Source organism: Heterocephalus glaber, unplaced genomic scaffold (genome assembly GCF_053883595.1).
Source record: "Heterocephalus glaber isolate CG9 unplaced genomic scaffold, H.glaber_assembly_v1.0 deba00001498, whole genome shotgun sequence".
Taxonomy (NCBI): Eukaryota; Metazoa; Chordata; class Mammalia; order Rodentia; family Bathyergidae; genus Heterocephalus; species Heterocephalus glaber.
In genome coordinates, this window is record NW_028258321.1 from 7,075,629 (window position 1) to 7,101,222 (window position 25,594).

Here is a 25,594-nt window from a genome sequence, read left to right on the forward strand (position 1 = left end):
CAGGAGGCCTTTCCTCACCCAGTGCTGCCATCCTGGGCTGCAGGACTGCCACCTGGTGGACACTGCCTTACCTGCAGCCGCCACCGTCTGTGGCCTGGACTCTGTCCAAGGAGAGCAGCAGCCTGGGCCAGGCTGGGGGGGCGGGGTGCTGGGGGAGACAGGGACACGCCCACATCTGCTTCCTGGGATGGGGAACTCCTGGGACCTGGGGTTCCTCAGGGGAAGAGGCTGGGGGTGAGGGCAGGAACCTCCAGGTAAAGGCTCCTCTGCTCCATCCCCAGGGCCTTAAGAAGCCCAGGCCACCCAGCAGCCAGCCAAATTGTGCCTCACGCTCTGTCCCAGAGCATACCTGTGTCCTTGGAGCTGAGGGCTCCTTGGGTGCTCCTGAGTGGGAGGGAGGCTCAGTGGAGGCGGCCCCTCTACCCGCTGTCCAGTCCCCTAGGCCTCACCGGTGCCCCACGCCTTGACCAGACCAGGAAGGCCCGGAGGGCTGAGGGTGCACCTCCGAGATGGGAGGGGAGCCCTCATTGCAGGGTTCCTCCGAGCAGCCTGGCCATAGTGAATAATTTATGTACAAGGCGGAGAAGGCAATAAATCAGTAGCAATGATTAACATGAGCTATTTTACGTGTGAGAAAGATCTATGGCAAGAGGCTGCCAGGTTGCTGGTGATTAATTTTGCTGTTTGCACTGGGTTCTGGGCCTTTATATTCAATTATGGGTCTAGAGTGTGGGGGGTCCTGGGGGTGGCACGGGAGCCTGGGGGCACGGGGCAGGAGTGCCGGCTGCCCAGGACCAAGGATGAGGGTCACAGGTGCCACTGGCCCTAAGGGCCGTGTTACGCTGAGCACTTCCGGTGGCGGCCTGGAGGAGAGCCTCTCTTCGTCCCAGCACTGGTCAGCTGGGCGCCTGGGAAGGGCACAGAGATGGAAGGAGGCACCCATGGGACAATCGGACTCTTCTGCAGCCAAGGCCAGGTTTCTGAGCCCCTTCCCGCCTGCCCTGTGGGGCCAGTGCCGCCCTGCGAGGAGTGGAGTAACATCAGCCCACCAGGTGGGGGCCTGGGCGCCCCGTCCCGTGTCCACACCGTAGGGAGCCTGGGAAAGGGCTCTGGGTGCTCTCCTCCCAGCTGACCCAGGAGCCCCCTCCCCGAATTCCCACACTTGGGCCTCTGGTCCTCAGCCAGCTCCAGCTGGTCCCCATCAGTGCTGGGTTCCGAAGACCAGTGGTGGCTTTGGGGTCAAGTGATTTCCCCCTGCCCAGCCCCTCCCAGGCCTGGCTCCACTCAGCTCCTTCCTCCTCCTCCTCCTCTTCCTCCCCCTTAGTGACATTTGGGCAGTGTGGCCCTGCCTGCCCTCAGAACCAGGTGGGCGTGGGGTTCTTCTGGGAGCTGGACTCACGGCTGGGCTCAGGGACACTCTGGGCCAGGCTGCACTCGGGGGGCTGTGGGAGGACAGCCCTCTTTCCTCCACCTGCCCTGATGGAATCTACCCACAGGTCAATGCTTCAGAGTCCCAGAGCCGGGGAAAGGGAGTGTCATGGCCCTGGCCAGAGCCGGAAGGGGCAGACCGGGGTCCTGGCTGGAGGAGAGTGGTCTGCTCGTGTGCCTGAGCCCCAGCCCTGCACACCCGGGCTCCTCAGGCAGCACCTGAGTCCTGGTGGGTGAGCCTGTGTGCCTGAGCACAGATGCGAGTCCCTGCCAGGTATCTGAGCACCACCTGCCTCTGCAACACCCCCGTTCGGCTGTGGCACGCACTCGAGGCACCCAGCTTCCTTCCCCATCAGCCTTCCTTGGCCTCTAATCCCCTGTTTGCCCAGCTCATCCTTGGACTCCATTAATGAAGCCCACTTTAACCCTGCAGCTGACCCTGACAGGGACACCTGTAATTAGGCCAGGAGCAGCTGCCGAGGAGAAGCCCCGGGGCTCCGTAAGGTGCAGAGAGGCTGGGCTGTGACAGGGCCTAATGCCCAGGAATGCTCTCAACGCGATGGCTGGCTCCAGGGCGGCTGCCAGGCTCACCCCTAATACCTCCCAAAGCTCCCACACGGGCTGCAGGGGGATTACTGGAGGGGCCCTGGAGGTGGCAGCGCTGCCCCAGGCCCACCCTGCAGGCTCTGCTCCGGCCGTCCTGCCGCAAGCCCCTCAGCAACCCGGAGCCAGTGCCCACAGAGGCAGCCGCCTGGGTGAGAGGCAAGGCTGGCCGGAAGCCCACCCTCACCTCCCCCAACTTGTTTTGTTTGCTTTCACAGTGTGTCCCAGTAGCTCCATCCACATTAACCCCTGACCCCACTACAGCTCGACTGTGTTTACTGGGGCTTTCTCAGGCAGAGGCGACAGCGCTGGCCTTTCCTTCCTGCCCCACCTCTCCCGGGGGAAGCTGCGGTAGGGTAGAGCCAGGCCTCAGTGTGGGACCCTTGCTTCCTAGGGCTGAGCAGTGGATGTGGCAGCCCCGGCACAGGGGCAGCAGGGGTGCACAGGTCCGTGTGTGTGTGTGTGTGTGTGTGTGTGTGTGTGCATGAGTGTGCATGATGGGATTTGAACCTAGCACCCTAAACACACTCTCCACCACTGTGTTACACCCCAGCCTCTGGCACAATCCTCCTCATGTGGAATCTGGCCATATCTATCACATTTTTCAGTGAATATGTTATCTGACCCAGCAATTGTGCTTCTAGGGATTTGCCTACATACGTTCTGCCCTGTGTCAAAGAGCAAGTGTGTTTGCACTTATTGTAGCAATGTGGGAGCTAAAGACTAGAAGCAGTCCAGGTTTCCAGCAAGAGGAAAGCTCAGGACCAGCATGTACCGCAGCACACATACCCTGCCCCTGTTCACGAGAACAGTGGCCCATTCCCATCTGGAACGGTGTCCAAGACACCGGGGTGGCCGGGTGCCCAGAAAAGCCAGGGCGCAGAGCACAGCACAGTATGCTACCTTTCAGGAAAATGGGGAGAAGGAAACATGCAAATTAGCATACAGGAAGCTTTGAAAATATCTCTTCAAAAGTTCTTCCAGGAGTGACAGTGGTGACCTTTGGGAAGGGGAACTGAAGGCTTGGAGTGGGAGGGAGGCACAGCTCAGCTATTCTACTCTTTTGCCTTGTATGATTTTTTTAAAAACATTGTACGTATTGACCTTTCAAAATTAAATTTGTTATACATACAAAAATAAATCAACTGTACAAAGCTTCAATTTCCAGAACTCTTGCTCACAGAAATATACAAGTAGCTGGGTGAACACTGGCAACCCCAGCTACTCAGGAGGCTGAGGCAGCAGATCACAAGTTCAAGGCTAGCCTAAGCAGCTTAGCAAGACCTTGCCTGCCTCAAAATAAAATCAATAAAATGGGCTGAGGACATACCTCAGCAGTGGAGTGCTTGCCTAGTGTGTGTGAGTTTCTGGGTTCAATCGCCAGCACTGCAAAAGAAGAAAAGAAAGAAAGAAGTACACAAAGACAGTACATGAGTGGTCTGTTGTTTAAATGACAAAACCCTGGGAAAATGTAAATGCTCATCACTAGGTAATTGGTTAAATAAATGGTGGTGCATCCCTAGCGTAGAATACTGAGCAGCCCGACAAAAAAATGTAGGGCTCTATGTGTCCTGGCATAGAAAAACCACAAAGACAAATGTGAGAGGAGAACAGCAAGTTGCAAAATAATACAAAAGACCACTCCACTGTGGAAAGAAGAAAACAAAATGGCATGTTTCCCCATTTGCACGTATTTTGCATAAGTGTATTCCTAAAACTCTGGGAAAATATCCACCAACTCAATCATAGGGACAAGTGGGGGGGGGTCCTTCTATGCCTATAGATATAAGACTTCATCTTGCATAATTGCAAAATAACCTGGGAAAATAAGAGTACTTCAGTCACTTGCCTAGTTTTCTCTCACCACAGACTCTCTGGAACCCTCAGACCACGCTGCTACCCTCGAGTTGCAGGAGGAGATACTGTGGCCACAGAGGCCCAAGCTCACTCAGCCTTCAGAAGCCAGAGTCATCCTTCAAAGCTCATGGCCTGTCCCTGCCTGCTGTCCTCAGAAGTTACATTTCTTCTGAGTTCCAAGCCTCTTCAAGGGTGTGGACGTCTGGTTGGAGTTAACAATCTCCTGGGGTCTGGGGAATGGATGGAGGTAACCTTTTTCCTTCCTGTCCACCTCACCCACACTGGCCCAAGGACTTGACCTCAAGCCTGAGGTGGCTGTGGAAGCTAGAGCAGCTCCCAGCCTCAGCACAGTTGGGAGCTTCCCTGTCACCTGCTCCTGGTTTTGCTCCTTCCTGCCAGTGAGGGCCCAGTGCCCGCTCCCCACCAGCACCCCTCCCTGCCTCAGAGCACCCCCCTAATTATACTTAATGGTAAAGACCATAAGAGCTTTATTACCTTTATTATGGACCCAATTAGCAGCTAATGCCCCATGACTGGTGTCCCCCTCCAATAATCCCATTAAACATAATGAAGCAGGCTTCCCCCTTCCTGCTGGGCACGGACTGAGGGGACAGGGAAATCCATCTTCCTGGGCCCAATTCTGCCCCCACCACTGGCCCAATGGACACCAACTTAGGCCCTGAAGCATCCCGGCACCAGATCTGGTGTGCCAAAGACAAAGATTAATCAGCAAGTATCTTGGTGCCAGCCACTGCACTCTCTCTCCCCCCTCTCCCTCTCCCCCTGTCTCTCACAGCCTGGCTGATGTCCAGATAGCTTTCTCAACACAGGGATGTGGACGCAGCGCCCTGGAGCATACCCTTCCGGCACATTGGTGTTCTCCGACCTTGTCCAAGACCTCTTCAGAGCAGGCCGTTCAAGTTGAAGGCCTCTGCCTGGGCTTGTCACAGAGTGCCTGACAGAAGAGCTGAGCGGTGGGAAGGAGGGTCTCCCCTGGAGCCTGGACCCTCCCTGCACCCCGGGCTCTGCCCCTCCCTGGCAGATCAGTTCAGAATTCACTCAGCACCCACAGCGTGCCAGGACAGCACTGGCCAGGCTTTTGGCTTCTCATTCAGCAGTCACCACCCGCCAGGAGAGCAGGCCCCACTTCTCCCAATCTACAGATGAGGAAACTGAGGCGCCCAGAGATGATCAGTTTTGAAGCAGCCGTTCTGTGCGACTTGCCTTGGGAGAGCGCCATCCCAGAAAATTGCCTCTACCAGTCCTGTGGCCGAAGAGGCAGAGAACATAGAGGAAGTTGCTGTCCTTCACTGCGGACAGACAGCCAAGGTACAGGCCAGCGGTGAGGGAGCGCGGCCAAAGGACAGCCGGCCTTGGGTTCCACACCCACCTGGATGGGGTGAGAGGACCGGAAGCCAGAGGACTCTGCCACAAGAGGACCCTGGTGTGGGTCCTTCAAGGCTTCCAAGCCTGGCAGGGCTGAGGGGTGGTAGGGCAGACAGCGGGCCAGACCCACCAGGCCCACGATCCCAGCCTTAGGGACTCTGGCCACCCACCTCCGCTCCAAGCCCAAGAATCGCCCCCAGACCGGGTGGCAGCAGCCCCAAAGTCCCCAGGAACTCAGAGCACGGCAGCAGGCCTCAGCTCCGGATGGGGAGTGAATCGGAGAGTGACAGGGCTGAATCGGCAGCTGCCCCGGGCAAGGGAAGGAGGACCCCTGAACCCAGGCTTGGAAAGAGGCCCTGTTCCGGGCCCTCCCCGGGCTGGCTGTCCTGGAAGCAGCCACTTGAAGTGGGTCAGGGAGCGGGGCTGGCCTGGTGCCAGCCTCCAGCTGCTGATGCCCGGCTGCTCCACTCCCCGGCCAAGCCCGGAGTTAGGAGGTGGGGGGCGGCCGCAGCCCGCACGCCCAGCATGGAAGCCCTCCGCATGGGCCAGAGCCCCACCAGCCCCTTCCCCAGACGCCGCTCCCTGGGGCTGCTCCAGGGCCGCACTTGGGCCTGCCAGGGGGTGAGTGTCCTCTGACCCAGCCAGTGCCCCACCCACCACTGTCCCCACACCAGGGACAGGTGCCTCGGTGACATGGCTGGAGAAGCCCAGAGTCAGCTGTCCAGGGACACTGGGGAACCCTGGTGGAAGATGGGGTCGGGGGGCAAGTGAAATTTGGGAACTGCAGGGAAAGAGTCTGTGCTGGACTCCAGCCGAGAACCATGTATGGGCTTTACTGTTTCCAGGCTGTGTGGGCTTGAGTGAGTCTCCCAACCTCTCTGAACTTGTTTTTCATCTGCAGACGGAGGCCCAAACTGGGACTCGCTTATAGGTTTCTGTGTGAACACTAACCTAGTAAAGCTGTAAAACCAGCCAGACCTTGGCACTTAGAAGACAGTGGATTGGGGACGCTGCTGTAGCAGTGCTCTCTAGAGGGCAGGGTGACACCTGGATTGGCCACCGTCGGGACAGGAAGAACAGGTAACACCCTGAGACCGCTGCGGGGGCCGCAGACCCTCAGCAGCCCTGGGCCTGTGTTTTCCTGAGAGAGGAGGCCAGGAGTCACTTGCTCACTGCAGACCTCCAGAGGAGGCGTGTCCAGGCCCTGCTACCCTGGCTTGGCCACTTCAGGGGACTGGCGGGTCCTGGCTCACTCATAGGAAACCACCCCCCACACACAGTTCCTTCGCTTCTCCTTTCCCTGGAGCAAGGAAGGAGAAAGAGACAGCGGAGTTTGAAGGATGTGAAAATTAGCTGGAGCTGAGAGGTGTCAGCTTCAAGGCAGCATCTGCACCCACCCTCCTCTGCCCTAAGGATGGCGTTTCCACAAGTCTCTGCAGGGAGACCCCCGCCCGCACCCAGGTGCCGACTGACACCGGCAGGCGGTGGCAAGTGAGGAGGAGGAGCGAGGCGGCTCTCCAGGGGAGCAGTCCTCAGGCCAGGGCAGCCCCCGCCAGCGCCAGCCGGCCTGGCTCCGATCTGCCCAGGCGCTCCCTCCCGCGCCCAGCTTCCCTGGCCAGAGCCAGGGCTCAGGCTGAGCAGCGGCTGGGGGAGGAGGGACCGGGACACTGTCCCCTGGCCCATGGTGCCTTCCCAGCTCCACTTTGACCTGTCTGAAGGTCCCCGTGGTGTCCCCTCCTCTCCGAGAAGGGTCATTCAACTTCCTGGAGAGGGCAAGCTTCCCAGTCAGTACCTGGCTTGGGGAGCGAAGTCCCTGGTAGAGGAGCAGGCCCTCGTCCTGTCTCTGCCATCGTTAACAGCCACAATTATTGTTATTTGGAGAGACAAGCCAGAGGTGGGGAGGGACGCGCTGGGGTGACTGAAATGAAGTCCTCTGTACGCACCGTCTCGCCAGGTTAATACTCCTGCCTGTCGGCCTGACAGCTGCAAGATTGATTACCCGGCCTCCCGCTCTTTATAACTCGATCAGTCGAATTAATCTCTGGCTGTCGGCCCATCTGATGCCTGAATCACAAATTTAATTTGGAGGTGCCGCTCCTCCCCCATGCCGTCCCTCCCCTCCCCTCCCCTCCTCCTGGTGGCCCCCTGGCTTCCGGGTCTCCTGCTCCTCCTGCCCTTCCTTCCCTCTGCAGCCTCCTGGCCACAGGGAGCAGTGTCAGGAGCAGGAGGAGGGAGTCACTGAGCCAGCAGCCCCCGGGCCCAGACCAGGGAGGGGTCACGCCCCCCACCCCGGCCAGGCGCCCACCAACTGGCTCCACCCCAAGCGGAGCAAGAGGCACGGCTGACACTAAGTAAGACATATTAATGTACTAAAGACTTAATGAAGTTGGGGGGGCGTGAGGGGTGGAAAGTGCTTGCTTTATTAGTTTATGGCCGATTAATGGGGACGCCATTACTGTGATGGAGATGGATTGCTGCTGTCAGCAGCCTGGGCTTCGGGCCGATCCTTTCCTCGGTGGTGGATGCCTCGGACAGTCAGAGGCTTCATTAGAAGCATCCACAGGACCCCCACCTGGGGCGCAAAGGCTCATCTCAGGCCTGGGAGCAAAATTCCGGGGTCCAAAGCTGGGACTGGTACCACTGGGAACTCCCCAGAGGCCGTACCGGAAGTGGGCGCCCACTGCACACACAGCAGGGCCTGGCGGGCGCTGGGAAGATAACAGGGCAGAACAAGCAGGGCGCACTTGGTCTGCCTGAGACCTTCCCTCCCCACATGAAGGGAAGCGAGCCGCTCCTTCCACCCTTCAGAGCAGGATGGGCCGAGACATGGGCCCCGCAGCCTGCCAGGCAGCGAGTCAGCCCCGTGCTGGCATGCTCAGCACCCGGGGTGGGGACTTCACCCACCCGCTCCTGGGGATGCAGGTAGAAGCTGCATGGGAAGCAAGGAGGCAGAGAGGAGAAGGCTGGGGGAAGTACATGGACACTTCCTGGGCTTTCTCAGGCCTGGGTAGGCGGTCCAGTCACTGGGCAGCCGCCGACCACATGCCTGTGGCTTCCCCACCTCCTCAGCTGGCTCTCACCTCTGCCCCACCCCTGACTTGTTCTCTGCCAAGGAGAAGCCAGGGTGGGATCCAGCACAGTTCTCTGTGGGGGCCACCTTCGACTGGGAAGCCTTCATGTGCCCCAAGCCTTGGGGCCTTCCATGAGCTCCTGTCTCCAGAAGCATGTGACACTTTGGCATGGCTCTTTGGAGGCAGGGAAACCAAGCTTAGTTCAGATGTTCCAAAGGAGACACTCCTCGGTCCCTCTCTAACCCCTCGGCTCAGTCCCTCCCTGTCGATGCCCACCCCAGAGAGGCACCAGAATGAAAGCAGTTCCAGCTGGGGCCCAGAATCCCAGCCTGCCGCCCCGAGCATGTAGTGCCAAGGAGACACTTTAAGTAAGGTGCATCAGCTGTGGCAAGGTGACCGAGCCCAAAGGCCCCTCGTGGTCTCTCCATCTCGCCCTTCTCCTCCCTGTGGGTGTGGCTCTCTAGAGATCCCTGTGCCCCATAGAATTCTTCCTGCACGTGGAGCAGCACCCCGGGGTCACAAGCCCCAGAGCTCTGCACCTGTGCTGGGCACTGCTGGGCACTGAGGTTACTGCTTTGTGCCTGCTTAGGCCAAGGCCCTGCCATCGGTCCAGGGGTTACCACCAAGGGCACTTCCCAAGGTCATCGGAGCTACCTGCTCAACCTAACTGGGCAATAAATACCATTTCTGAGAGTAATTTAATTATTGGCTCTTGTAGATGAGTGGGTAATTAAATTCCGTTGCTCCCAAAGTAATTAATTGCTATGCAAATAGTAATGCCCTCTGCTTTGGAGAGGAGGATCCTGGCCTGGGTTTGCCCTGCAATTAGAAGCTAATAATTACCCTGTCAGTTCCCAGCTCCTGCTGGGTAATTACCTGGTGAAGCCCTACTGGTCACTGAGGCCATTCCTATCACCTGCTGCTGTAGCTCTGGCACTGGTGGCCCTAACAGCCAGAACAGGGACAGGGAGCCCTCAGGGTGCGGCTGGTTAATCTTGAGGTCCTCCCCATCCTGCCCCTTGTCCACAAACCCCAGAAGCCCCACAGAGACACCCTCACTTCTGGCTGAGAAAACTGAGGACCGGGGTCCCTGGCTCCCGAAGGGAAGAGACCCTCACCTTGGGGCGGAAGTCCTGCCAGCCAGGTTCCCCTCACCCACACAGAGTGATTCCTGCTGTCAGGAACTTTCCCAAAGAGAATGCGACCGTTAGTTGTCATGAAAATCATTCTCCCCGGGTGGCCTGCTTTGTCTTGTTTATCTTGGGTGTCACTAGGCCAGGCTCAGCAGTGACAGGTGGGGCAGGGCAAGGCATCTTCTTGAGGCTTGCACAGGCCTCCTCTCAGCTCTCCAGCACAAGCTAATCCCCGCCCTGCTGCAAAAGGATTCTGAAGGTGCCATCAGGGCCCCTCATCAGCTGATTATCTTCCCCAGGCCTGGCCCAGTCAGGTGAGCCCTTCACAGGCCCTGGGCTCTTCCTCCTAGAGACTCCAAACTGCAGCGGGATCTGCAATTGCTCTCCCCGGCCAGATTTGTCAGCCTGGCTGCCCTCAGACATAGCCTGGGGGTCCAACTTATTCCTGATCTTTCCTTTCCACTTCCTGCCCTACAGACCTCAGACTTGTTTTGGCAACTCACAATTGCATAACCCAATTTCTTGAGGTAAATTTCCTCATGCAATTTCATATGTGTGTATGGACTGTGTTCCCCTGAGGCCCACCTGCAGATGAAGGTGTCAAAGGAGTCCAGGGAGCAGAGGGGGCAATGGGGAAGAGAACCCTCCCTGCTGTGAACACACACTTGGTGCCTCCTGCTGGTCCTTAGGGCCTCAGCACCAGTGAGCTGCTTGCAAAAACTGCCCCACCCCTAGGTGAGGGCAAGACCCAAGGTCCCTCTCTTCCATCCTCTGGCCCAGGTGAGCAGAAAGGCAGAGGACCCAGCCAGAGGAGCTAGCTCTCGGGAGCTGTCAGGATTATGACTAGAACTGGAGCTGAGCAACAGGGGTGGCAGGAAGCACTACGGCCTTGAGGCCAAAGTCTGAGCCTGTGACTGCCTCACGAGGTGCTTGGTTCACACGCACCCTGGGATGAGTATGAGCCACTTAAGGCCACACCACCAGTGTCAGGGGGACAAGAGCGAAAGAGCTGGTGAGGGTGCCATCAGAAAGGTCAGAGTGGATCAACAAACAGCTTCCCAAGTTTCAGATGGGAATGTGGGCAGGAACGATGCACAGGGAAACATCCCATATTTCCAGCACCAGGTGGTAGTGGCCGCCTGGAGTCAGGGGGAGATCTGGCCTTGCAGGGTCTCTCCCCACCCTCTAGCTTCACCTGGCCCGGCCCAGACACAGAAGAAGGGAGCCAGTGGTGTCCTGCAGCTCTCTGCACCTAATGTCTATTTCCAATTTTGGCTTCTGGTTTCTTTAGGGACTTCTGGGAGGAGTCAGGCCCCTATGACCTTCATGAGGAGACAATGTCTAACCTCTTGCTAGAGATTCTATACAAAGATGTCTGATCACCCATGCACTGGTACTCTTCAGAGAGCAGTCTAGAGTGTGGGAGGCATGTCTTACTCTCTTTGGGGAGACTGGAAGTGCCCTAAAAGCAGGAACCATGGATCCCCTCTCTAAACAGGGGCTCTCAAAGGCAGCTGATATTTCTCTTCTATCTTCCCCCCAGTGCTTGACTCTGAGGTCTGTAGGGACCCTCAAAATAAAGCACCTGTGAAGTAGCCTGGTAGGCACTGGGGCCCCAGCATGGCCAGGGCTGGCAGGTGCCCCTGCCCTGTGTGGCCCCCAGAATGGCTGGGGCAGGCACCACACCACTCTGTTGACAGCTCTTTAGAATCCATTCAGAGTTCTGGCCCTGCTGTAATCTCTGGTTGATGAACATTTCCCCTAATGAATGGATGAGAATCGAGTTAAGCTGGAATGTCCATGTGTTTAGACTCTAGTTGATTAAACCCCCATCTGTGCAAGGCCTGGCTGGGACTAGCTAATTACACTTAATTTTTTTTTTTTTTTTTTTTTTTTTTTTTTTGTACCGGGGATTGAACTCCGGTCCTTGCGCTTGCGCAGCAGGCGGCGAAACCACTGAGCTAAATCCCTGGCCCCTACACTTAATTTTTTAAAGGAAGGAAAAATGATGTCCCTTTCTCAGTTCTTCAAAGGACCAGGAAGGCAAGTGGAAGCCAAATGTCAGTCCAGGCTTGTTTTTAGCAGTCTGATTGCTTTGAGTCTGACTACCCACACACCGCACCCGAAGGCGCCCCCAATTTCCAGTCCACTTGCCTCAAGAGGCCGGACTCAGGCTGAAGGTCCTCTGGGGCTCAGGCACCTCAGGGGCCCTGTCACCCTTCTGAGCCCAGAGCCTGCCTGCTCCTGCAGGGAGCCCCCCGGAAAAGGTTGCTGGTCTGGAAGGCAGGAAAGGGAGGGGTGTACAAGCAGAAGTCAGACCTGTGGATTTAGCTTCTGTCAGAGGCGGCTCCAGCTCTTTGTTCTTCCTCCAAAGCCATCCAGACACCTGCGGAGGAAACTGCGGGCAGCTGGGGGCCTGCCGGAGCAGACGGTCTGGGCTCTCCGCGCGCTGGCGGTCAGGACCAAGGACAGCGGTCCGCCCTCCGAGCATCTCTGAAGTTCCAGGCCTCTCTGCCCAGCCCTCTTCTTTTGCTGCCACACGCACTTCCCGATTCTCTCAGCGCGCTCTTTTTTATTTTCCTTCTCTTTCCGTTCCTCTTATCCCTCCCCTCTTGTTCCTCCTCCTCCTCCTCTTCGTCTCGCTCCTTGTCCCTAATCTCATGACACAGCCTGGCTTCCTGTCCTTCAGCACAGGCCTCTGTCAGGAGCCTTTTCCTGTGACTGATGCTTCCCTACACCATGCAAGAACACACGTACCCACACTGAGACCTAGTGTTTTAGTTTTAGGTTTTTTGGGGGTTTTTTTGGTACTGGGGATCGAACTCAGGTCCTTGAGCTTGCAAGGCAGGCGGCGGAACCACTGAGCTAAATCCCCAGCAGAGACCTAATGTTGAGGAGGAAGGAAGGCCAGGGTGATTCGTTTTGAAAGACTGGACAACTCCCCTCTAGGGGCGGGCTGGGATCAGCCTGCCTTACCTACTCCCAGCCTGACTACGGCCCTAATGTCACCCTCTCCTCCTTCCCCACCCTTCCAGCTCTTCCCCTCCCCACCCGGTGTGTCGCTATGGAAAGTGGCAGCAGCTGCTGGAGAAGGCATACCCTTCACGAGCATCAGCAATTGCAGTGACTGAACGTCCCAGCCTTCTCTCCCAGTTAATCTAACTTGGGAAGAATTGAGGTGTATTCTGGCTCTGCTGCCCATGAAAGGCAGAGAATAACAAGCCAGAGGCATAAACAGATGTGCAGATATCTGCAGCTGGCTCTTCCCTGCCAAATTACCATGGACAGAACCCTGGCAGGAGGCCAGGATGCCTCCCTCTGTTTGGAGTTCAGCCACTGGGACCCATCCAAGTTCACCATCCATTTGGCAACCTCTGAGTGAGGGGAGGAGATGCCAAGGAAGGGAGTGGAGAGGCTGCAGGCAGCCTTGGGTTTGGAAAAGGCTCCGGAGGCTTCTCATGAAGACTTGGGTGGGCGGAGGTAACAGGGTGGGGGAAGAACAGGAAGTTCTGACCAGGCCCTTCCTGGACATTCCCTGGAGTCATCTTCCCAGGGTTGGACTGACTGGGAGTGACCTCAGGGTGGATTCTTACAGCACTGCATGGGCCTCTCACTCAGAGATTGGGCATTCCTGGATCTGTGATTATAGTGGCTTCCAGTTGGTATGGAGTGCAGGGAGTAGGGAGCAACTGGAAGAGGGCCAGTCAGGTGTCCCTAAAGACTCCAGCCCTGGAACAAGAGATGGGGAAGAAGCTGGTTGGGACTGTTGTGAAACCAGGGGACAAAGCAGGGGCCAGGGGAGAAAGCATGAGCTGCAAGAAGTGTTGCCCAAGCAGCCTGTATTTATTGATACCCCAGATCTGAACTAGAGACATCAAGCCACTTCTGAGCTCCCTTCAGATAGATCCAAAAGAATCTTTTCTCTTTATTAACTTGACTTTCTCATCAAGTCTATCCACATAGGTTGGGGTGGCATGGAGCAGTTTTCCTGAGCTAACGGGCACGGCTCACGGCAGACCATGAAGGGACTGGATTCTGTGAGCAATGGGGAACTGCAGAGCCATGTGGGAATAGTGGTGGCCTCAAAGGAGGAGACTGGCCACAGAGTGAGGGGGGCGTAGAGGCCAGGTGAGAAGCAAGATGGGGAGCCTAATTTGGAGCCTGCTGTTGTCATTCAAGTCTCATGATGGGACCCTGAGCTACACAGTGGGGAAGCAGAGGAGGGATGAACAAAGGAAGAATTGGTGGGGCTTGATAGTGTATTTAACAGGAATCTGAGACAGAGAGAGACAGTGTGGCCATATACATTACTGCCAGTCCAGAACAGTTTGAGTATGAACAACATCCAACCAGTAGTTTTACCAGAACTGGACAATCCACACAAATCTAGGTACATAGACACTTTGGTTAAAATGACCCAAAGCATGGCACTTCCGGTGATAGCATTTATAGGGAAGCTGCTGACCAAAGCAAGGAGGGGAGGAAGCAAGTGTCGGGGTGGGAGAAGACAGGGTGAGAGGCCTGGCCTGGGCATGTTGAGGGGGAGCGTGGAGACACTGGCCTGCAAGGAACCAGGAGGCCACCCTTTGCCCAGCCTCCGTGAGTGGTAACTTGGAAATGAACAAGAAGTCGGAATTTGACATATAATGCGTATCTTTTGACCCACTAATGCCACTTCTAGAAGTCTGAATCTCAGAAATACCCACTCTTCTGCAAAATGGTGTCATCTTGGAAGGCTTCCTGTGGCGTGGATTGTAACTCTTGGAAGAAATCTGCAGACCCCAGGAAGGAGACCTGTCTTCCTGGTTCCCCTGTGGAGTGCGCACCCGTGCATTGAGCTCCACTCATGTTACTGACCTGGGAAAACCTCTGACATTTTTGATTGAAAAGAGGAAAATCCAAAATAATAGAATGGCCTGCCAAAGCTAGATAATCATTTTTCAAATGCCTTTGTGGGGGCTGAGGGGTGAATATGTAAAAGGCCTGGATCCACTGGATTCTCAAGGGCAGTGATTATGGAGCAGAGGGTGGGACTGCAGGGGAGGAAGGAGAGCTCTCCACAAGCTTCTGAATTGTTTGAGAAATCTGTACAAGCATACAGCTCAGGCCACATTTGAAAAGGATGCTAAACAGGATTTTAAAAAGACAAACTGAGGATTCCCTCGGTGATGGGTGAAGGTCTAGGTGTGGGCGACAGCAGAGATGGGCTAAAGCTTGAGACCCATCCCCATGAAGAGGCGGCCATGAGAGCAGGGCAGGGCCAGGGGTGACGCCCAGAGCGTCAGAGTTGGCTTCTGACTCCCCAGACTGGGGAGATGGGCTCCGCTCCACCAACCTGGCCACTGCAGCCCTTCCCTCCCGGACCCAACCCTGCCTCCGGAACTGAGCCTGCAGGAAGCCCAGCTCCCTCTCTGCCGGATGTATCTGAGCAGATGCACAGCTACCCAGACTCTGCTGCCAGAGAAAAGCCCAAGCCCGCGGCGACAGCCCGGAACCCGCTCCCACCAGGCACCGATGTCGGTTCTCTCCCCCCGGCTGGGCCTTCTCCAGGTGAGGAAGGAGCGTAGCAGCCAGAGATGACTCGTCCTCCAGAGTGAGGCGCTGAGGCGCGTGTGCGCGTGCCTGCGCTGGTGTGTGCTCCGTGGGTGACTCAGAGGCTCTGCCCCTGGGAGAGGGGGCCTGACGGGCGGGTGTGGGGCTCCTCAAGGTGACTTCCGGACAGGCCTGTCAGCTCCTTCCACTCCTGCCCCTCAGCAGTGCGTCCGGGAGCTGCCAGGCTTCTCAGCTGTCCACACCTCTGGGGCCGGGTCTCCCTCCTTGCCCAGCGCCCCTCCCCCCAGCAAGCCCTTGCCAGGGCCCACTTCCGGTCTTGGCGCTCACTTTCCTGCACTGCTAGGCGGTTTTCTTCACCTCTGAACGGAAAGGCATGAAGTCAGCTTTTCTGTCGGGGTGCCCCGGCCCTGGGCTCTTTAACCACAGCAAATTTTGTAGATGATTGGGACCCCAGGGATACGCACAGTACAAGGGGCAAGGAGACTGCGCGTGTGTGCGCGTGTGCGTGTGCGTGCCTGCGGGGCGTTCGGAGCGGGAGCTGCCGCGGACGAGCTGTCCCTGCAGGCCCAGGACTGGGGACCACAGGGGACTGGGTCGTCTTCAGGTCACCCTCCCCTCTGCAGCCGCTGAGTGAGGCCCTGAGGTCCGGAGAGGACACGTGGCTTAGTGGGCCGCGAAGCCAGCTGGGCTGAAGGACGACTGGAGCTGGAGCGAGGCTGCGCCCTTAATTCTGTCAGGGACCTTGGAGCAAGGGTCCTCTGTCTCGGCCCTATAAAGAGGTCAGCAACTTCCTCAAAGCGGGGCGCTAGAGCCTGCCGGCCGCCCCTAAGAGAGGCCGACAGCTCGCCTGCCCTCCTGGCCGCCGGTCCCGCCCGAGCCGCTCGGCGCTGGGTGCTCCTCTCCTGACCCGGGTCCAGCCGGCCTCACGCGAGGCAAGTCCCGCCCTCGCGGGGCCACGGCTTGTTCTCCTCCCCCGAATCCGGACCCCTTCAGATCGCTCTGCCCACTCCGGCCTGCAGGAGCCCGCAGCGCAGCTCCACTCCTGCTCCCCGTCTGGGCTCCGTCTGCCCGGTCCCTCCCCGGCCCCGGCCCGGCCCGGCCCCCAGGCCCTCGCCCTCGCAGAACCGTGCGCGCGGCCGGGCGGGCGCGCGGCCGGGCGGGCGGGCGGGTTGATTATTGCTCCTCCGCCCCCCGCAAGATGTATCTGACTGTCAGGGGTGACAGATGAAGACGAAGTGCAGGTGCGGCTCCGCGTCCTGCCGGGTTAACCCCTCCGCCGCCGGGGGGCGCTGAGCGGAGCGCGTGCGCGTGCGCGTGCCCCGCTGAGGCCACAGCCTCGCCTTCCCTCCCTGGCGTCCTTTTCCTGCCTCCTCCCGCCACCGGCAAACGAGGTGAAATAATTACTCTCCATTTAAACGCCCCACGTTTAAGCCAGAATGAAAACAAAGTGATTTAATGAAATTGTCTTTAAAAAAGAAAATAAACGTCTGCTCCGCTGCCCTCCCTGGCCTGCAGGGAGGCCCCAAGCCCTTCAAAGTTAATTAAAACAGGAACTAAAATCACATAATCACTTGAGAGCCCTTCCGTCTCTGTCTGCAAGGTAAGGCAGCCCCAGGCCCGCCTCAGCCCGACCCTGAGGGCTCCCCTGCCTGCCTGTCCCTGGGGACCCCTGCCCTTCCCGCAGACACCCGCGCGAGGGTCTGACCTCCCACTCCCGAGTCATCAAAGGCCCGTGCTGGAGCCTGGTCGTCTCCGGAGCCGCCTCCCCCTCTCAGGACGCGCCCAGCCTCGGCCCCTGCGGCCCTCCCCGCATGCGAGCCGCCGCTGCTCTGAGCTTTATCTGTCTTCGCTGACCCCTGGCCTGGTCCTCAGCTCCCGCTCAGCACAGTTCCGCTGCTTCCGCCTGGTCTGTGTCTGTTCCCCATCAGAGGCCCCGCTGGAGCGCCAGCCCTTCAGCAGCCCAGATAAAAGAGATGGATAGAGGTGAGTTTGGGGGCCGCCCCTCCACGAGGCAGACCGAGAGCCCTGTCTGACTGGGGCCCTGGGGCGGAGGCTGCCAAGCCCTGGGGAGGCTAGTGCCCGCTTCTCACGTCCTGCCTCGTTCTCCGGCACACACCCTCCCGCCGAGGCCCTGCATGCAGATCCCGTGCAGGGAAAGGTCATGGTGAACCTGACCATTTATCGAGCACCTCCTGTGTTCGGGATGCATTACTTACAGCTTCCGTAGTCACCATGGAGGAAGTGTTACCGCCGTCTTGCAGACAGGGACAGACCGAGGTAAAGAACCTGTCATCCCAGAACAGGCATCCTGGCACGCACCTGCGATCCTGGCACTCAGGAGGCCGAGGCAGGAGGATTGGGAGCTGTCATTTCTTTTTTTCCATTTTTTTTTTTTTTTTTGGTACCAGGGATTGAAATCGGGACCTTGCATTTTCCAGGCAGGCATTGGAACCACTGAGCTAAATCCCCAGCCCTTTGTATTGTCTTTTGAAACAGGGTCTCACTAGGCAGTTCAGGCTGTCCTTAACCCACTATGTAGCCCAGGCTGGCCTCAAACTCACAGTGATCCTCCTGCCTCAGCCTCCTGAGTGCTGGGACTACAGGCGTGTGAGATCACACCCCACATAGGAGTTGTCATTTCTGACAGGGACCCTGTCTTTCTCTTGAGTGATTCCTTCCACCCAGGGGATGATGGGTGAGACTTGACCATGGGTAACACTTGTCACCAAAGCTGGGCTTTCATAATCATTTGCTTTGCCCCAAAAGGCCTCAGTTGCATCTATGGCAGCTACAATATCAAAAATAAATTTAGGCCAGGACCTAGTGTGTCCTGGCCAGGGAGGACATGGTCCAGCCAGACAAGGTCACAACCCTGGGAAGAAAAGATGGACTGAAGGGAGGCAAGAGAGCCTGTGAGGGGCAGAAAGGCAGGGAAAGAAGCGCTGGCTCTCGGGTGAGGCAGTCAGAGGAGGAAGTGAGAAGAGGACAGGAATGAGGGGCTGCCCCAGACCAAGGACGGGGGAGGCAGCCGGGGTCCTCTAGCGGAAGGAGGGGAGAAGGAAGCGCCTTCCCCATTGCAACCTGGAGGTGCATGGGGTGGACGCTCTGCGACCTCCAGGTCCACAGCCCACTCTTGTTGAGCCCCTGGGAGCTGCAATGGCGGCTGGCAGGTGACGACCCAGGTGGCCAGGACAAGGCCTGTCTCACCCCCCCTGCCAGTGAGTCACCTAAGCCAGGCCCAGCCCGAAGGCCGGGCTCTCCTCTCCTGCCCCAGGTGGTGGGGACCCAGATGGAGCAGAGAGGAGACTGAGAAGCTGGGGCCCAGCACAGGGAAGGGGTAGACGGGAGGGAGTGGGGCCTCCTCAGAGCTGGCTTCCAGGCTCCACCCAAGACTGGCTTGCCCCGCCCCTGCCCTGCCCACTTCACTCCTGACCCCATCGTGTGCCCTCCCCAAGTGCCCTCAGGCCACCTGCCAACAGCCTCCCAGACCCGGGCCCTGCCGGTCTCTAAGTGACCCCAATACTGCCCTCAGAGAGCCCCTTGCCACCCTCTGCCTCGCATCCGCCATGTGCCTCTGGCCCTGGGCAGCAGCGAGGTGCGAGCTGCAGCAGCTTCCTCACCATCAGCGGCCTTACACAGTGTCCCTTGTTTGGAGAATTTAGTCATCAAGAGAGGCGCGGACACAGCCAAAACACATCCAGGAGGTCATTAGCCTCCTTGCCTGTGGCCCAGCTGTCTGCACACTCAGACTAGAGCTCTAGGGGACAGGACCCATGCTTCTGGATGAAAAACTGGGGAACTGCTGGGTATGATGCTGCACATTTAGAATCCCGGCTACTCAGGAGACTGAGATGAGAAGATTGCAAATTCGAGGTCCCTCTGGGCAACTTCATGTGACCCTATCTCAAAAAAAGAGGGGGTGGAAAGGTACTCAGTGATGGGGAACTTGCCTAGTGAGTGGAAAGCTGTGGGTTCAAATCTCTAGCACCCTGCAAAAAAACCAAAAATGAAGAAAACCCAGGTATCTCCAGAGCTGAAGGCTGTCCCTTACACACACATGTAGACAGTTACATGCACACACGCACACAATCCTGTGGTGCACTCACTGTTACGGCTGAGACCAAGAACACCCCCCAAAGGCCTCATACACTCACAGGTGGGCTTTGAAGGTGACTGAGTCATGGGGTGTATGGCTGACTTGCGTTAGAAGGTGGGCCTGGCCAGGAGAGGTGCTCACTGTGGGTGTGACCTCCTGCCTCAGGTTTGCTCTCTCTGCTCCCGGCCCCCATGTCGTGAGCAGCTCTGTTCCACTAGGTCCTCTGCCACGGTGCTCTGCCATGAGCCATCTGACCATGGGCAAACCGTGAGCCAAAGTAAACCTCTCTTCCTTTGAGGTATGGGTGTCGGGTGTTGTGTTGATCAATGAGAAAGCGACTAGGCCATCCCTATAAGTACACTTGCACTCACACACACAGCTTAGACTAAAATGTGAACTCTTCGAGGCAGGGACAACCTTTCCCGTGATGTAGCTCCAGCCCTACAATAGCTCTATAACAAATATTTGTAGAAAACATGATACATAGTGAAATACTGTACAGGGCCTGGGATTTAGCTCAGGGGTGCCACTGCCTGCCTCACAAGCGCAAGGTCCTGAGTTTGATCCCCTGTACCAAAAAAAAAAAAGAAAGAAAGAAATACAGTACATACTGACAAATAAATGTATATACATATAATACACTCATATACACAATGCTCTGTACACACAAACACCTACATACTACCAGCATACTTATTTACATGTAGTTAGATAAATACATGTGTTTATATACATGTGTTTGGTCACATACTTTCTGTGGCATATATACATACAGCTAAACATATATACCACTATACACATATCATAGACATCACTTTAGATATCAGACATAGATGTTTATGGTATATATAACGCACATGTGTGCACGTTCACATACACTAAATGAGTAGAAATCGAACTTCTTTTAAACACAGATTTTTCCAATCAAGGAAAAACTCGAAGGTCCTGGCCCGGCCTGCCTGTCACCGCCAGAAGTATCCACCAGATGGCACTCTTTCCACACTTCCTGTACTTCCAAGAGTTGCCAGAGATGTCGCTTTGGGGCTGGGGCGCGACGTTGGCGGAGCCAGGTGTGCGGGCGCCTCCCTACTCCCCCTTCCCCCAGCGTCACGAGTGTCCTAGTGTCCTCCGTCCCCAGAGTCTGCGGTCTGGGCTTCTCCGAAGGCGAAGGCGGGGTCGTCCTCTCCAGCCGAGCCTCGGGCTTCTGTCGCCGAGCCGCCCCGCCTGGGGGCTCTGGCTCCGCCCAGTCCTAAACCGCCGGCCCGGGCTCCGTCTCGGGCTCCTTCTCCGCGTCGGTTCGGCGTGCGGCTGAAGGACTCGCTTCCCCACGAGGCCCGGGCGTGTCAGCCGGGGTCACGGGCACACACGTGTACCCACGGCCCCTCATCTCACCCCTCACAGTGCCCCTGCGCCGAGTGGGGACGCCCAGCCCGGGACCGCCAGACTTGGGGGGAGGAGCCAGCAGGCCTCGAGGCCCGCGAAGCCTGGGCTCCGGAGGGGCGGCTTCTTCTTGGGGGCCTCTGCTCGATAGGGGCGGCTTCCCGTCCTGTCTGCCCCATCGATCGGGCCTGGACTCCTGATGGACACCCTAGGGCGTCTTGGGGAAGCCGCCTGAGGCCCTGGAGGCGGGGCGGCGGGGCGGGGCGGGGCGGACTCGTCCCGGCTAGGTCCTGGGGCCCCCTCTGGGTGGGCTTTCCTGGAAACTCCCACCAGGGCGAGCAGGCCCAGCGCGGAAAGCGGAGCGAGGCGAGAGTTCGCAGTCTGCCTCATCCCCCCAGGGAGCAGCGGGAAATTATTTATTAAAACGCCGCCCGCGCTCTCATTTATTTGCGGTGAATAATCCTCGGCATCTCGGCGCGTTTATTAAACCTTTCCCGTCCCTGCGCCCGCATTACTTTAATAATAAATCGCGTGTCACTTTCCAGCGACATTATTAAAGCCGGCCCGCTGCAGCGGAGGCGGGGTGCGGGCCAGCAGGGGCCCCTCCCGTTCCAAGCTGCGGAGCCCAGCCAGCGGGGTGGCGGAGGGGGAAACTGAGGCCTCGAGGAGGTTGCTTAGGAAAGACCTGCAAACTGCAAACGCGACCGAGGAGAACGGATTCCAGGGACTCCAGGCACCCTCTCGGTGCCCCGGCCTGGGCGGTGAGCCTAGGCTCCGTGCTGGACGCAGTCGCCCGGTCGGGCCCCCCAGACCCGGGTCCGCTCTCTGCACAAAGCTGTCGTCCCTTGGCTCCAACAGGAACCCACCGCCAACCCCAACCCTTGTTCCCGAGGTCGCCTTGGTATTCGCTCCAAGTACGAGCCGCTGGCCTGGCCTTGGCCGCCGGGGCTCCAGTCCGGGTCAGCAAGCAGAAGCGTCCCGGGCTGGCCCGAGGGCAGGCGAGGCGGGAGCTGCGCTCGGATGCAGAGGGGCGGCCGCGCCCGCGCCCGAGGTCAGGGTTTCGACCACGTCGCCAGTTCCCAGAGGACAAACTCAGACTCGGAGCCCCAGTCCCTCCCACTGTGGCGCCAGCCCGGGCGGGGCCCAGGCGCGTGGGAGGCCACGGGCGGCCGACAGTGGCTTGGCCCCTAATTTACGCTTTTACTGTCCCCTTCAGTCACCCAGTAGTCTCCTCGGTGCCACTGGTCTTTTAAGGAGAATGTGAACAGAGAGCTGGGGAACCAGGGTCAGACTGGACAGGGCTCAGCCCGGGTGGACGGAACAGGCTCCTACTCTGCCTGGAGAGGAGACGGTACACTGAACAGGGGCCTGGGACTTCCATCTCTGCCACTCCTCCAAGCATCGGCTCGTCCTGTCCAGAGCAGGAGTCCCGCGCGAGGCCTCTGGGGCGTCAGTCTTCACACGCCGCCTGCAAGAACTGTCTGCAGCGTGTGCTCAGCTTGTTAATCTTTATTGGTGCCCACTGTGCCTCGTGTCATGTTCAGTCCACTACACAGCGGTATAAGATAGGAGCAAGCCCACTCCCTTACTGCACTGAACCAAACTACTCTGCTGTACTCTCTTATAGAGGAGATGAACAGCACAAAGGATTGCAGTTTGCAAGTGCAAGCAGGCCTGCGGTGAGAGGAAAACTGGAAGATGAGTTTTGAGGAGGGGTAAATTGAGGCTTGGCAAAGGCTGGGTACCCGGAAGATCACAGGAGCAGCAGGGTCTGGCAGTTAGAAGACACTGGCTGAGCAGGGCTGGAGGAAGGGCTGCTGAAGAGAAAGGGCATCCTGGTGTCCCCCCCTTTGTGGACGTGGGGCCAGCCTCCACCAGGACCAGCTGGCCGCCATGCTGGAGGCCTTCAGAGCCAGAGTCTTCTGCACAGCCGCCTGTGCACCCCTTGTGTCTGCCCCTCTCCCCCCCACCACGACCGACAGCCCTGCTAGGAGCATCAAAACAACCCATGCTTGCCCTTTGCAGGTCTTTCCCAGGTCTTCTCAAGAGCAGGGACAAGGGCTGGGGATTTAGCCCAGTGGTTCCATTGCCTGCCTCGCAAGCACAAGGACCAGAGTTCAATCCCTGGTACCAAAAAAAAAAAAAAAAAAAGAGCAGGGACGAACACTATGCCCACTCTTCCCCACCGAGGGCCAGAGCTCTGGACCTAGTAGTAATCTTCGCCCTCTTCACTTCCAGCCTCCTCCTCAGGTGCTAGGTCCAGTGATGGCTGCTGGGGTGTGCCTGTGGAGTTCAGCTGTTCTGCAAACACCATGGGCACAGGAGAGAGAAGTCTGGAGGCCTATGCTTGTGTGTTAAACACTCACCAGGGCTCCCAGCCCCCAGGGCCCGCCTTACCTGGCGTGAGTACTGTCAGGGCGGCGAGGGCCTCAACCTGGCCCAGGGCGTTTTGGGCGAGGCAGCGGTAGGCCCCCTCATCACTGGGTCGCACAGCCTGGATCTGCAGCCAGCTGGTCACCTCAAATCTCTGGGGTCCACCCCTAAACTGAAGCAAGATGCAGTCAGCAACGTAACTCTGGGGGCCCTAGGGCTGCCCCACAGGAAACTTCTGTCCCCTGCCCCTACCTGCACAGAGATGTGGGGGTCGTCCCCTGGCAGCTGGATATCTAAGCCATCCTTCCTCCACTCAATGGAGGCCATGGGATAGGCAAACACTTCACAGCCGAACATCACATCCTGCCCTGTCACATGCCAAACATCGTGGGGCTGCGACAGGATCTGGGGCTCTGGGGAAGGGGAGAGGCCTGAGAACAGGATGGTGCAGCCAGCCCCAAGGGGCAGCTGAGGGATGACTGTGCAGAAGCTCGTGTGAACACATTCTGTGCTGTGCCGAGGGGAATACACACCCACAGACAAAACATGGCACGAGCACAGACACATAAACGCAGCTGTAGGGTACACACGGGGGCACAGACGAGGTACAGGGATGCGCATGCACACATGTACACTCAGGGCACATGCAAACGTGTGCACACAAGCACACGGCGCCACACCTGAGCTTGACGACACCCTGTCCCCGACTGCCCTCCGATCCTCATTCCACCCTCCCGGGCCCTTTTCTGTTGTGCTAGTAGCCAATACCTCCTGCCCCTTCCTCCCTTTCTCCCCCTGGCCTAGTTCCCCGAGGCCTGCAGAGCCCCCTCCATCTCCACTCAGCCTGTCAGCAAGCAGAGGGAGGCTAGACACAGGGCCACGAAGAGAACCTGAAACCAGGCACCAGCCGGAAGCCTGGAGGACTGGAGAAATTGCTGGGGCCCAGCTGGCACGTTTGTCTCCCCAGCAGCCCCAGCCAAGCCAGGCCCAGAGGAGGGGCTCAGAAAGGAAGCCATATAAGTTGCCAAAGAAAACCTGAGGCTGAAATGGACCCTGTTCTTCAGGGATGGGGGCAGGGAAGTGAAAATGCTGCACCCCTTTTCCGTAATTCCCAAACGCAGCAGAGAGGAGAGCTCCTGCGTTAACAGACTGCTCTAAGATTCTGCCCAAATGAAACCCGATCTCTCAGCAAGTCTTCCCGCTGCCTGGGCTCCAGCAGCCGGGCAACAACTGCGGGGTCTTTCCATTGTGAGCCAGCCGTTGGTGGATCGGTGGATCGGCGGCTCTGCGCAGAACCTGTGGACCGAGCTCGGCGCCGCGCCTAGGGGACGGGGAGCGGGTCCCCCAGCCCTCCTCTTTCCTCGCTCTGCTAGCCAGAGACAGTCACTGTCGGGGTTTGGGAGCCCTTATCCCGAGGGGGGAGCCGCGGGCCGCGCATACCCGACTCGCAGGGCCCCGGGTGCGCCGCGGTGAGATTGGCGTCGGGCCGCGCTCGGGCCGCCTCTCGCAGGCGGCAGATCTGGGCGTAGGTGCGGCCATCCGACCCGCAGAGCGGGCGCTGGGTGCGGCAGACGCACCGCGGCTCCGGCACCTCCCCGCGGCTCAGCGCGTCGCCCGCGTCCAGCCGGCACTCCAGCTGCTCGCCGCAGCGCCCGTAGAAGTGGGCGCCAGGGTCCAGGTCGCAGAGCTGGCCCTCGAGGTTGGCGCACTCCCAGCAGCAGCCGCAAGCGTCGCGCACCCGGCCCGCCCGGCAGCCCCGAGGCGTGGCGCACTCTCCCGGCCGACAGGGGCCGCAGGCCTCGCCCTCCGCCAGCAGCCGCTGCCACCCGCGCCGCAGGGGGTCGGGACCCGGGGGCGGCCGGGCGCGGGCCAGGGGCGCCGGCCACAGGCCCACCAGAAGCAGCAGCAGGGGCAGCGCGGAGGCCCCCCCGGCACGGGTAGCGGCGAGCCCTGCGTGCACCCGGGGCATCACGCCCTGCCAGGGAGGGAAGCCGGGCAGAGGAGTCAGAAACAAGATCTGCACAGACGGACCTCACCCCGGGCACCACATCAGACCCGGCACTGCCCCCGCCCCTGCCACCTCGGAGCCCTGGGGGCTCCCCGGGTCGGCAATGGGTCAGGCTGTTCAGAGGGGGTGGGGGACCAAGGCTCCGGGCTCGCCCTCCCACACTCAAGCACACGCTCACATGCTACCCGGCCCAGGTGCTCCTGGGTCCGGAGCTGGACGGAAGCGGATAGCACCAGGATAAGAGGGTGTGAAAGGACCAGGTGGGGGTGGAGCGGCCCTGCGTGTGGCCCAGGGCCCGGGACTCACCGAGGAAAGGGCTGGCGAGTTGGGAAGCGAGCAGAGGGCGCCGCCGGCTGGGCCGGGCACCTCCGCCGCTGCCAGGGGACCTAAGAGACCGCGGACGTAGGCTCAGAGGCAGTTCCACCGCCCTCTCCCGCCCCGACGTCGTGTCCCCCTTCCCCTGGCTCCGAGCCGCCACTTCATGCAGCCTCCAGGGACCTTCCCCGGCCCTTTCCTTCTGGGCTGGCGCAGAGGGGCCGTAACCGAACACCAGAGCTGGGGGAGGAGGTGTGCGGACCGGGGCCGGGTGGGAGAGCTGGGGGCCTGGACGGGCCCGTCCCCCACGGAGGGGCGGAGGAGCTCTGGGGCCGCCCAGTGTGCGCCGCTGCCCGGGCGCTGCGGGACGCCAGGATCCCCACAGTCCGGG

The 25,594-nt window shown here is 58.9% G+C and overlaps 1 protein-coding gene across 4 annotated transcripts; it reads right to left on the minus strand.

The window, feature by feature from the left end:
• Positions 1–22,001: 22,001 nt before the first annotated feature.
• Kazald1 (Kazal type serine peptidase inhibitor domain 1) lies at positions 22,002–25,336 on the minus strand. Of its 4 annotated transcripts, XM_021245595.2 has the most exons (5): positions 25,195–25,333; positions 24,321–24,855; positions 23,133–23,293; positions 22,905–23,052; positions 22,002–22,808 (listed from the first exon to the last, which is right to left on the minus strand). In XM_021245595.2, the coding sequence occupies exons 2-5, from the start codon at positions 24,847–24,849 to the stop codon at positions 22,714–22,716; spliced, it is 933 nt and encodes a 310-aa protein (XP_021101254.1). In that variant the 5' UTR covers positions 24,850–24,855; positions 25,195–25,333; the 3' UTR covers positions 22,002–22,713. The 4 variants fall into 4 exon arrangements, with proteins under 4 accessions (XP_021101254.1, XP_087041949.1, XP_087041951.1 ...); XM_087185823.1 differs by having other exon boundaries at positions 24,321–25,336; XM_087185825.1 differs by having other exon boundaries at positions 22,002–22,840; positions 24,321–25,336.
• Between the last annotated feature and the right edge of the window lie 258 nt (positions 25,337–25,594).

Coding starts and splice junctions, on each gene's coding strand:
- Kazald1 (XM_087185823.1), bottom strand. CDS start 24,849: ATGCCCCGGGTGCACGCAGGGCTCGCCGCTACCCGTGCCGGGGGGGCC. Junction 23,053..23,132: donor ACCCCCACATCTCTGTGCAG/GTAGGGGCAGGG, acceptor ATCTTGCTTCAG/TTTAGGGGTGGACCCCAGAG. Junction 22,809..22,904: donor CCTGACAGTACTCACGCCAG/GTAAGGCGGGCC, acceptor TGGTGTTTGCAG/AACAGCTGAACTCCACAGGC.